Source organism: Galeopterus variegatus, unplaced genomic scaffold (assembly GCF_000696425.1).
Source record: "Galeopterus variegatus unplaced genomic scaffold, G_variegatus-3.0.2 Scaffold23, whole genome shotgun sequence".
In the NCBI taxonomy this organism is placed as follows: Eukaryota; Metazoa; Chordata; class Mammalia; order Dermoptera; family Cynocephalidae; genus Galeopterus; species Galeopterus variegatus.
Genome location: NW_007726134.1, coordinates 389,134 through 400,325, shown reverse-complemented (window position 1 = coordinate 400,325; position 11,192 = coordinate 389,134). Strand labels below are relative to the sequence as shown.

The 11,192-nt window shown below is 40.8% G+C and overlaps 2 protein-coding genes across 2 annotated transcripts in view; one reads left to right on the top strand and one right to left on the bottom strand.

Moving 5' to 3' along the window:
- The window catches only part of MTERF3 (mitochondrial transcription termination factor 3), an 18,611-nt gene extending 13,418 nt beyond the window's left edge, over nt 1-5,193 (bottom strand). Inside the window, exons 1-2 of the mRNA XM_008568356.1 lie at nt 4,256-5,193; nt 2,712-2,864 (exon numbers count right to left, since the gene is read on the bottom strand). Of these exons, the coding sequence (XP_008566578.1) occupies nt 2,712-2,864; nt 4,256-4,589 (487 nt within the window). The 5' untranslated portion in view covers nt 4,590-5,193. The remainder of the gene's footprint in view (nt 1-2,711; nt 2,865-4,255) is intronic.
- Nucleotides 5,194-7,440: 2,247 nt separating this feature from the next.
- Nucleotides 7,441-11,192, top strand: part of PTDSS1 (phosphatidylserine synthase 1) — a 67,361-nt gene continuing 63,609 nt past the window's right edge. Inside the window, exon 1 of the mRNA XM_008568291.1 lies at nt 7,441-7,820. Within this exon, the coding sequence (XP_008566513.1) occupies nt 7,642-7,820 (179 nt within the window). The 5' untranslated portion in view covers nt 7,441-7,641. The remainder of the gene's footprint in view (nt 7,821-11,192) is intronic.

The following is an 11,192-nucleotide window of genomic DNA, read 5'->3' as shown; positions in this document are numbered from 1 at the left end:
TGGAGGGTGGGCCGCTTTAGAGGCGCGTCAGCGCTCCCGCCCGAGGGTTCGGGTCCCACATACGGACCGGTTCCCGCTCACTGGCTGAGCGAGGCACGGGAGCAACACCGAGGGCTGCGATCCCGTCGCCGGTCCCCGGTCCGGTACGGGGGCAACACTGAGGGTTGCGATCCGTTGCTGGACACGGAAAAAAGGATAAAAGACAAAAAAAAAAAATATTGTCTGATAAAGCAGTCACGGTTCCTCTAAGTTACTGTCATTTTAGTTACTTCTAAGACTGCTGTCGAAGTATCAGCATACAGATGAAGGAATGGCTGAAAGACATTCCAAAGATCTAAGCACACTGTAAATTATTCAAAAGTAGGGACCATGTCTTTAGTTTATCTTGTATCACCCAGAGCACCTGCCATAAGGCTAGGAGAGCTATTCTGAAAGGAAAGGTAACTGGCTCTCCTACTTGCAGCAGATGTCATCTTTCTCCCACCTTTGAACTCACAGAATACTTTTTTTATTGTACATATTTATGGGATATGACATTATGTTTTGATATATGCACACATTGTTGAGTGATTAAATCAAACTAATTACCAGCCCCTGGTAAACCACCGTTTTACTCCCTTCTTCTATGAATATGACATTTTTAGCTTTCACATATAAGGGAGGTCATGCAGTACTTGTTTTTCTGTGCCTGTGCTTTATATATGTGTATTTAGACATTTCTGAAGACTTGAAGCTTCATAAGAGTAAAGACCATTCCTATACATCTGGGTAACATTTGAGTAACCTGGCACAGAGAGGTATGAGTAAATGATTAAACACCTTATCATTAGTGCAAAGATTAAAGTAAGCAGGGAGTGAAGTGAGAGCCTGCAGGAGGGTCCCTCTGTCTACAGGGTCAAAGACGACATTTTAGAAGTTACTGAACTTGAGTTAAGTTCTCCCATTGTCAGAGTTGGCCAACCCAAGGAGGGAAATGTCAAGCAACGAAGCTGAAAAGGTAAGCAGGAGCCAAACCGGGAAGACCTTTGACACCTTGGGAAGGCTTTGACAGATTTTAAGTAGGTCACTGACATAGTCAGATATCCATTTTAGAAAGAGCACTAACACTAGAGAGAGGATCAGGGTCAAGAGTGCTGATAAGAAGACTATCAACTTAGGAGTCTCCTGCAGTCATTCAGTGACAGATGAGGACCTAAATGAAGGCAGTGACTATAGAATAAGAGAAGCATATGGATTTGAGAGATATAGAGAAGGCAGACTCCATAGGATAAGGTGCTAAATTAGATGTAAGGAGTGAAGAGAAAAAGCAAGAATCAAGGATGACCCATAAAGGTTTTCAACATGGAAAAGATTTTTCTCTTTCTTTTCCTGTTAAAAGTCACCCCCCAAAAATACAGGGAATGAAAAATAAAAAATAAACTCCTTTGATGAAACGAGATTAATCTATATCCCCCAAACCACAATAAATGAAAATAGATGGAAGAATGGTAACAGACTTATCAGAGAGGAGAAAGAGGAAACTGAAATGCCTGCAAATGAGAATTCTGACAAGTAGTAAGCTGACTGGCCCATGAAAAACTCAAAAGGCTCAGAAATCAGAATCCATAGAGATCTGAGAGGTTAGAGGTGAGGACAGGGGTACTGAGTATGACTGTATATGGGGAACTCAAACCCCCTAATCCCTTACCTATCCTGTTCCTCTCAATCCCCCTAGGGTAAGAAGAGAATTTTCATTATCTGGAAAAATCAAGTAAGGAAAGTGTCAAACCCAGAGATAATGGGAAAGCAGAAGGTTGTAATAAAGTGCTGGACTAAAAATGAAAAGACTAAATAAAAGTTTGCAGTGATACCCCCTGGCTGCCTTCAACTATTCACATTCAAGTACAACCAATTAGTCAACAAGCTAAGAAAGTTATGGAACCAGCCTACAGAGAAACTATCCAAATCCAGAGGATAATGCGCTCCAGGAGAAAGGTCAGAAGGTAGCAGAGCAAATAGGGAGCAGTATGCTACGGGGAAATGGAAAATAGTATCCTAAATAAAAAAACAGTTTGGAAAGCATGGGAAAATTTAACCCTAGAAACAAAGAGAACTAATCAAATGAAAAACAAAGCAATTATTAAGTCCAGGAAAAGGAAAAGTTATACAGGAAAGAAAATAATTGTAGTACACTTCTTGTTAAAGCAGCTAGCAATATTTATACCCATAAAGTAATCACTGACTAATGATTTATCTGAAAATTGTAATGCTACTATATCGGGAGAATTGAAGAGAATACTGGAAAAGTATGTGTGCTATACAAGAGATCAACTGATGTCTAAAACTGATAAACCAATCAACAGCACTATAAACAATTGCTTAAAAATGTGGAGGTTAAATACAGAGAGAGTGATACAAGTTAAGTATACTCTGGCGGATGGGATCCAACAAGAGATCAACTGATGTCTAAACTGATGAACCAAGCAACACTATAAACAGTTGCTTAAAAATGTAAAGGTGAAATACAAACAGAAAGCAATAAAAGGGGCATGGGATGCAAGATCAGGAAGAATGAAGCAGGGAATAGTTTTTACCAGCTTTTCACACTACTTGAAATCTGTATGTACTACTTTGATAAAAATTAAAATGTTAATTTAAAAAGTAAGGCCAAAGAAATAAATGAGGGGCACACTCAAATACTTGTAGGTTAGTCAAACTTAGTTAGTGCTTACCTAGAAGCACTAACTTCCGCAGAGTCTCAGAATGATCCACATAGTCCCGAAGCGTGAAGGAAACTGGGGGCAATGGAGGGCCTGCAATAATCTGAACAGCCTCCTCCTCAGAAATTGGCTGCAATGGAGACAGTGGAGGCAAATCATCCAGTTCTTTGAAGCAAGCCACGTGGAAGGAGAGAAACAAGTTAGCATTCCAATATGCACACTTAAAATTATTTCTACAAAGGCCTCCTCTTCCCTAGTTTGCTTCTTTCACTGGTTAAACCTCAGGATCACTTTGGAATTAAACGTCTAAAAAGCCCCCAAATTTTCTACCTTCTAAGAGGTAAGGTTAAGACTATTACAGACCAACTACTGTTCCTCCAATATAAAAATGTGTTGGTAAGTTTCAAGGCACAGAACTCCTTTCCTTCACTTTTAACCAGCAGGTTTGAATGCTAAAGATCAACTGATGTTCAAGTACATTTTCACAAAGAGACTGAGTCTACGATAGCTTATTTACTTGGCTTGAAAAGTAGAACATATTCCAACAGCCAGGATCGCATGGATTAAAGTCATCACATCCTGAAATGTCTTCGTTTTGATCCAATCCCTTCCCCTCCAAGTTATTTTCTAATATGTCTTTATGGGGACTTCTAAGATTTTTCTACAACCTGTAGTCTTTTGCTAAAGTTGTGACCCTCTCTAGTACAGCCTTGATTCTGAGGTTTTGTTATTTTAAAATTCATCATCTATTTAAAGCTAAGAAATTGGGTGTCTTTATGGGGACTTCTAAGATTTTTCTACAACCTGTAGTCTTTTGCTAAAGTTGTGACCCTCTCTAGTATAGCCTTGATTCTGAGGTTTTGTTATTTTAAAATTCATCATCTATTTAAAGCTAAGAAATTGGGACTGTGATTTCTTCTATTTTTTGCCTCTAATCTCTAATTACCTTTTCTCAGTTTTCTATAGCCAGCCTCCCCACCCCCGCAACCAGCTTTCTTCCTTTTATATTCTACTTCACAGAATATTATCTAATTTGCACCAAAATATTCCTAGAATAGGAAGGAAAGAGAGAATTGACTAAAAAGTGAAACATGGAATCTTTTTGGAGTGATATACTTACTGTTCTAGTTATTGACTGTAATGCATATGAGAAAATTTATAGAACTGAATAACCCAAAGATAAATTTTACTTCATATATAAATTATACACTAATAAATCTAATTATCACCAGAAGAAAAAAATTTTTAGAAAGTATCTAAATAGTACAGTATTTAGTAAGCAAATGTTACCGCTTCTCAACCTTTTGGCTAAGATCAAGGGTAGAAACCAAATGTTATATATAGAGCTATAAAATACATATCTTATACATATTAACCCACAAAACTGTTTTCTTAGTCAATAAAGGTATAACAGAAATAAATGAATAGAACAAGCATTGTTCTTTTTATTACCTGCTACAAAATATGACCTGCAATGGGCTAGCAGAATGTAAACAGGTAGCTTTTCAAACTGCCAAAGTGGGGAAAACAGGACTTTTCTGAAAGTTCAGAATTACCTTCTAGAGACAGCTCAGAATCAAAGTTAGATATCTTTTGAGTCTTCTGTAACCGTTCATTCACAGAAGGAAGCAGAGTGCTTTGGGTAGAATTATTCTCTTGTCTACTTAAGTTGGTAGACTGGGAAGTATTCCATAAGGAGGAAGTTCTGTAAGTCTTAAATCCCCACTGGAGAAAGTAATTGTTAGAGGACATCTGAGACTGAACAGAAAAGCCATGCAACAATGTTTTTCCTGGTCTTGGAAAACATTTTGTTAGTTGTGCAGCATTAATGAAGATACCCAATTTAACTGAGTTGAACCATCTCGGTATCTGCTGAGCTGACAGGGCCATTTTTCTTAAAGTAGTCTACAAAGAAAAAAAATAACTATTAGAAGAAGAGAAATGCAATTTACTTAAATGTTTAAAACAGTATTCAAACAACACAAAGATAAACTGGAAATTATTTTTTCTAAATGAAAGGTGTTTAAATAAATTTAGATGACTAAAACAGTGAGATGTTTCTTATGCACAGGAAAAGCCAAAAACAAGGCAGTCTCACAACCAAAAGACAGGAACTTCTAGTCTCAGTTACAACCAAGACAGGAACTTCTGAACTGGAAAAATAAAGATATGCTTTACAATTTAAAAACAAAAAGCAAAATCACTGGTATAAGGAAAACATTTAAAACAAAAATCTGTATACATTCAAATTACAGCTGAACTAATATTCTCTGTTAATCTTTTAAAGAAAATAAGACTATGCAATTAAGTATTCTTAAAATTTGGCTTGAAGGACCTTTAAGAAGACTGCTGATCAAAATAACACTGAATTATTCAAATGCATTTTATTTATATAAATTAGTCACAATAAAAAATAGAAATCCATTCTGTCTTAAATGAATCATCAAAATATTATCATTGCTGTAAAGAAGAGTGAAGGCTATTTCTTGCTTCATCCTCAGAGCTGAACATTGTTGATTATTTCACAGATAAAGCTGTTCTTCAAAAAGGAATGGAACAAACCCAGTTTTGTGAAATTCTGTTTCACTGTAGGAAACAAGAAAAAGAAAAGCCTTTGAAAAGGTCAAAACTAGCAAGCAAAATGAAGTGACAGATATAAATAATCAACCAGAAATGAATACATGTATATTTTGATTGAAAAAGTAGTTGTTTAAAAAAAATCTTTTATCAAGAAAGGCTGTTGCTATTTTACTCTTGTTATTCTGGGAATATGAAGGAATTTTATATTTAGCCAACTAATTACAAAAGTAAGTTTAAGTAAGATAGTCTATAGGGTCTAGCATACGGGAAATGCTCAACAAATGTTAGCCATTATTACTACTATTGATAACACACTCAAATGCAAACTAATGTTTGTTGCATGCAACTTTTTGCTTTGTTTTTCTACACAGTGGAATTCAGCTTCTTTTATGCTCTGAATTAGACCAAATACTTGAGGGTCTAACCTCCTCTTGAGGATTTGTAGTTTTGGGACATTTGCTAAAAGAGAGTTATAAATGTGAAAATCTCACTTTCATTCTGAAATGATTTTAGAAAGGAAATAAGTGTTCATAATATACTTGTGGGATAAGTGATTTTTGTTAAATTTTGGTAGGAAATGAGCCTCCAAATCTTTCAAGTTTTCGCTCAAACCTCCACCATTCGTTTTCTGCACAACAGTCATAAGAGCACTAAACTGTAAGCCAGAAGCCCTCGGTTATGCTACCTTGACAAGACTAAATTTCTGGTGGTGGTCTAGTACAATGTCTAGCCCACGGTAGGGGTTCAATGACCATTCTTCAAATAATAATTTTTCTAAAAGGCTAAGGGTACAATAAGATGATTCTTAAGGTCCCTATGAGCTCTAACATTGCTGACTTCTAAAGTTTGTCTAAGCACTCTGTCCTACTTCAAAGCAACCTCCTGAAATTCCAAATTTATTCTAAAGCCTTTCCAGACTCAAATTAGTACTCCTCTCATATCAGGCAGACTCACTTTCAAATTCCATCCATATTTATTAAAAGACCTTTGTGCATACAACTAATGTTTATCCTTCCATCTTTATTTCCGAGTGCACTATCTTCTCTACATCATCATTTCACTGCTGTCTATACATCTTAACAATTGATTAACTGTTCTTTCACGAGAGCAGGGCTGGGTCTCATCCCTGGATCCTCCCTCTCACTGACTATTCTCCACTAGCCCAGAGCCTTGCGCGGCTCCAAGTACAGATTAACTCACTTGTCTATATACAGTACTCAAAAGCGGGTAAGGAATTTGCAGATGTGTATAAAAGCCCTGTGAAGTGGTAACAGTAAGTCTTCTAACACGACCCTGGCTTCCCATCAGGAAGATTAAAGAAAAAACCCTTAAAGAACTCTAAAGTCCATTAAAATATCATACACTACTTCTCAACTGTGTCTAGTGCTTCACTAGGAATGGGCCTTGAGATAAGAGTATTTTTCGAGGGTTCAAGGTTTCTACCTCTGCAAGGGTTATAAATGAAATCAGGAGATGAAAGGGGGGGTAAGCTGGGTGGCTTAATTAAGGGCCTCTGAAATAATACTGACACCCCCCACCCCCCAGGCCATTTCAGCCAGTTTTAGTTCCCCAAACCGAACTTCCGCAGGAAGCCAGTTTACACGCAAGGCCTCCTGCGTCTCCCGCAGAGCGCGCTAATAGGCGAATATAAACATGGTCGCGCTTTTTTCACATCAGGGGGAAAACACAAAACAAAACCAATCACCCTAGCTGGAGGCCACGAAGGCCTGCGGGCCGGGAGGCCCAGGGCCCTGCCTGGACGCGGGTGGGTAGGGATGGAAACCACCGCCGGGAGTGCGCCACTCGCGCTCGGGCGCCTCCTGGCTTTACCTGCGGCGAGGCTATGCCTCGTCGTGTGTCCCGCGGTGGCCGTCGGGCACGCAGGGCCGCACGCACTGTCCGGCGGGGCCGCACGCCCGCCAGCCCGCGCTCAGCCCCGCGCCGCAGCGCCGCCAGGCCCACGTGGGCTACAGCCGGAGTGGGCGAGACCATCTGCCAGGCTGCGCGGGGGGAGAGCGAGCTGCGTGCGGGAGAAGGAACAAGCCAGGGGCCACAGCTGCCCTTCTCCCCTCCCCACTTTCTTCAGACGTTGTAGATTGGAGTCTTAACGCTAGTGAGTGCCTAGAGGTGCCTCTGCCGGAACGCCAGCTCGGGACCGGCCGGCGGCGCCCCCCGCCCAAGGCCGCGTTGGCGGTACCGAGACCCCGCCCTCCCGCGCCTGTCCTTCCCTCCGCTTCCAGCCCTTGCTGTGCGCCAGACCCGGTCTCGCTGTCTGGCTACCGCCCCACGGCTGCTTACCTCCGGGGTCCCAGCCTCCACGGGCTGGGGCCGCCGCCGCCGCGGCAGGACGGGGAGGCGGGCCATGGCGTCCTGCGTGGGGAGCCGGACGCTGAGCAAGGATGATGTGAATTACAAGATGCATTTCCGGATGATCAACGAGCAGCAAGTGGAGGACATCACCATCGACTTCTTCTACCGGCCGCACACCATCACCCTGCTCAGCTTCACCATCGTCAGCCTCATGTACTTCGCCTTCACCAGGTGAGGCGGGCCCGGGGACGAAGGGAAGAGGCGGGAGGGAGGCGGTGGCGGGCAGGGTGGGCCGGTGCGGCTCTGGGGTGCGGAAGCAGGCTGACTGCTGCACGCACACACACTCGCAGACCTGTAGCCCACGCACTCCTCCACCCGCCCGGTGTCTCACAGCCTGCCCAGCCTGCTCCCCCACCCCCCAACCCCGCCTCTCAATACCGCCCTATGTAGAGCGCCTCCAGCGACACCGGGAACACACGCGGGTCACCTAGCACGATCGCTCCCCTATCTACCGCACTCAGCATCGCTCCACATATATCACGGCACGGGCCTCCTCCTCTGCAGCCCCTCCAGGCCCCGTCCCTACCCAGCACACCGGATGAATCATCTTCTGTGCATCACTTTCAGTGCACACCGCTACACATAAAACACCCCGATCCACAGCGCCTGCATGTACCGTACACGGGCTCAAGACACAATCTAGATCCCTTCCCGTGGAACTCCTCTAGTATTCAGCACTACCCGCCACACACAAAAACTGCACAAGTGAGGTGCACCACACGGTCTTTCCCATGCAGCACCTACCATATTCACTGCACACAAATCATGTAGCATAACCCTTCCCCCAGCTTCAGACACTACCGTCTGTACCACGACACAAACTGCCGCCCTAGACACACACATCACAGCGGACGGACCTTTCCCTTCCAGCACAGTCCATTACCCATCACCTCCTGTGTGCATTGCTGCACACACCCCAGCCCACCACACATCACACAGTGCGCACCCCACCTGTTCATCGCCTAATATACATGCTGAAATGAGATATTGTCAAGCAGTTATAATGATGCCTGGTGCATTAGTAAATGCTGTATGTGTTAAACAAATAAAATACATAAACCTCACCCAACATAACACCACTCTTATTCCCCTGAAAACATACACACACACGTTCAAAGTGTTTCTAATGTATACCTGTTCCTAGGAGCGGCCCAGCCCAAATCTTGAACACCCACATCATGTAATTCTACAGAACTGCGCCTGTGGCCCCTCCACCCCAACCCAGAGAACTAATTTATTCCTGGTTCATAACAACACACACACACAATGGTTCCTACTTACAAGGTTTTATATTTTCTGAATGCACCTCTTTAAAGAAAGGAAAGGCATGCCTACCCCACCATTATGGCTTGAAAGACCAATCCAGAGTAGTGTAGTTTTGGAACCGGACTGTTGGGTTCAAAACTAGCTGTGTGTTCTTAGTTAAGTTACTTAACCTTGCTCTGAACCTCTGAGCCACACCTGTAAAATGAGGAAAACATATGTACTTACCTCGTATGGGGTTATGAATATTAAATGAATATGTGTGAATGTATTTAACAAAGTACCTGATATGCAATGCCTAGTTACTGTCAGTTACTTCTCTCCGAGTATTTTCATCCAGCAATCTATGGTTCTCAATCGGGGTCAACAGAAAATGTTTAGGGGTATGTTTGGTGGTCGCAATGATTGAGGGAACTTCTGATATTTAGTTGGCGGGGGGGAGGTTAAAGGATACTGAATGTATTGTGACATATGGGTCAGTATTGTACAACAAAGAATGAATTGTCCCATACATGCAAGCTTGTGAATGAACATGCACACGCGTGCACGCGCTCATATACACACACACAGTGCCAGTGGTGTCTCCCATAGGAATCACTACAATTTTTCAGATTTTCACAACAACTAGTATCTTCCCACATCACACTTATTCCTTTCCTCAATAATCCATTTGACTCTTGGTTCTTATTATGTTTATTTGCATGAATCTAACTAAAGGTATAAATCATATGTAATGATTACTTACTCTTTAATGATGGAGAGATACTGCTACTGTTACTGTCAAGTCTGCTAATGCTGTGCAGTGGAATAAGACCAGACCTTTCCACAGTGTGTGACCAAATGTATTTCTAGCTTTGGAGAGAAATCAGTCTTGTTCCTAGTTATGGTTACCCTTAAATATTTCATCATGTAACGTGATTTTGCCACCTAATAGCTGTGTGGCCATTTAATTTTGCTAGTGTCAGTTTTCTTATCTGTATGTAAAATTAAAATACCAATACTAGTACCTCATAGGATTGTCTAGCATAAGGATTAAATTTTTTTTTTTTTTTGGTGGCTGGCCGTTATGGGGATCTGAACCCTTGATCTTGGTGTTATAACACCATGCTCTAACCAGCTGAGCTAACTGGCCAGCCTAAATTCATTTTTTAAGAAGATCTGTGCTTAGTTCAGGGCATGCAAATATTAAGTGCTTAATAAACATTAGTTTTTATTATTACTTGATTTCATTGTATGCTAATGCTTCTAAATCATATTTGTTATTGAATGAGGGTGTATTATCCTCTAAATCGAAAAAAAGTATAAAGACATTGGAAAAATGAACATTGGATAACACGCATGCCTGTTACACATTAACTTCAGTTTAACTTAATCTTATGTGTGGGTTTGCAGTAGTGGAATTAGGGACTTTTTTTGGAAATTAGAAAAGTAATTATGATACTTCATTCTAAATAATGAGAAGCAAGACCCAAGCAATTTGTTTTATCCTTTTATCTGTAATGTTATTCTAGGCCCTTTCAAAGTATTCTTCTAATAAAGAAAGTCACATTCTGTAATTTTCCTTTATACTGAATCTGCCAAGGCAGCTGATAAATTGCATCAGTGAAAGTATAAGAAATGAATATGAATTTTAACAGCTTGTCAAAAGTAAGAGAAAAACCATAATCTGAACCTCAGACTATGACCTTTTCCAAAGTGATAACAATTTTATTTCTTCCACTAATTTCATAAAGAGACAGAAATCACATAATGAAGAACTAATTAATAACAAGTTTCACCTTAAATGAAATCATAAGCACCTTTAATAGAATTCATACTTACTGCATCTTGTTTTTTTAATGATTTGTGTCTCTTTTAAGTGAGACATTATAATGATAGCTCTATCTTCCTCCATAAAGATTGAAAGTAATGACTTCTTAAATGAGAATTATTCATTCTATGCTATTTTGTAATGGTTATCTCAAGTACCTTATACTTATAAGGATTTTAGTTGGATAACTGTTCAGTGCAATTCTTTCAGTAAAACTTTAAAAATATATCTTAAAGTTTGTTTTGCAAAGACTAGTTGTCTAAGAGAAAAGAGGATAGGATACTTTTTGTGTGTCATATTACCAGTATGTGAGAAACAGTACCTGGGTAATGTCACATGCTACAGACACCCAGCAAGAATTTAAGATTGCAAAGGATTACATACTTTGCAAAAAAGACTGAGACAAATTTGGATATGTCAAGTAGGTCTTTTGTTAGATAGCAACTAGGCCAACTCACTGTTAAACCATA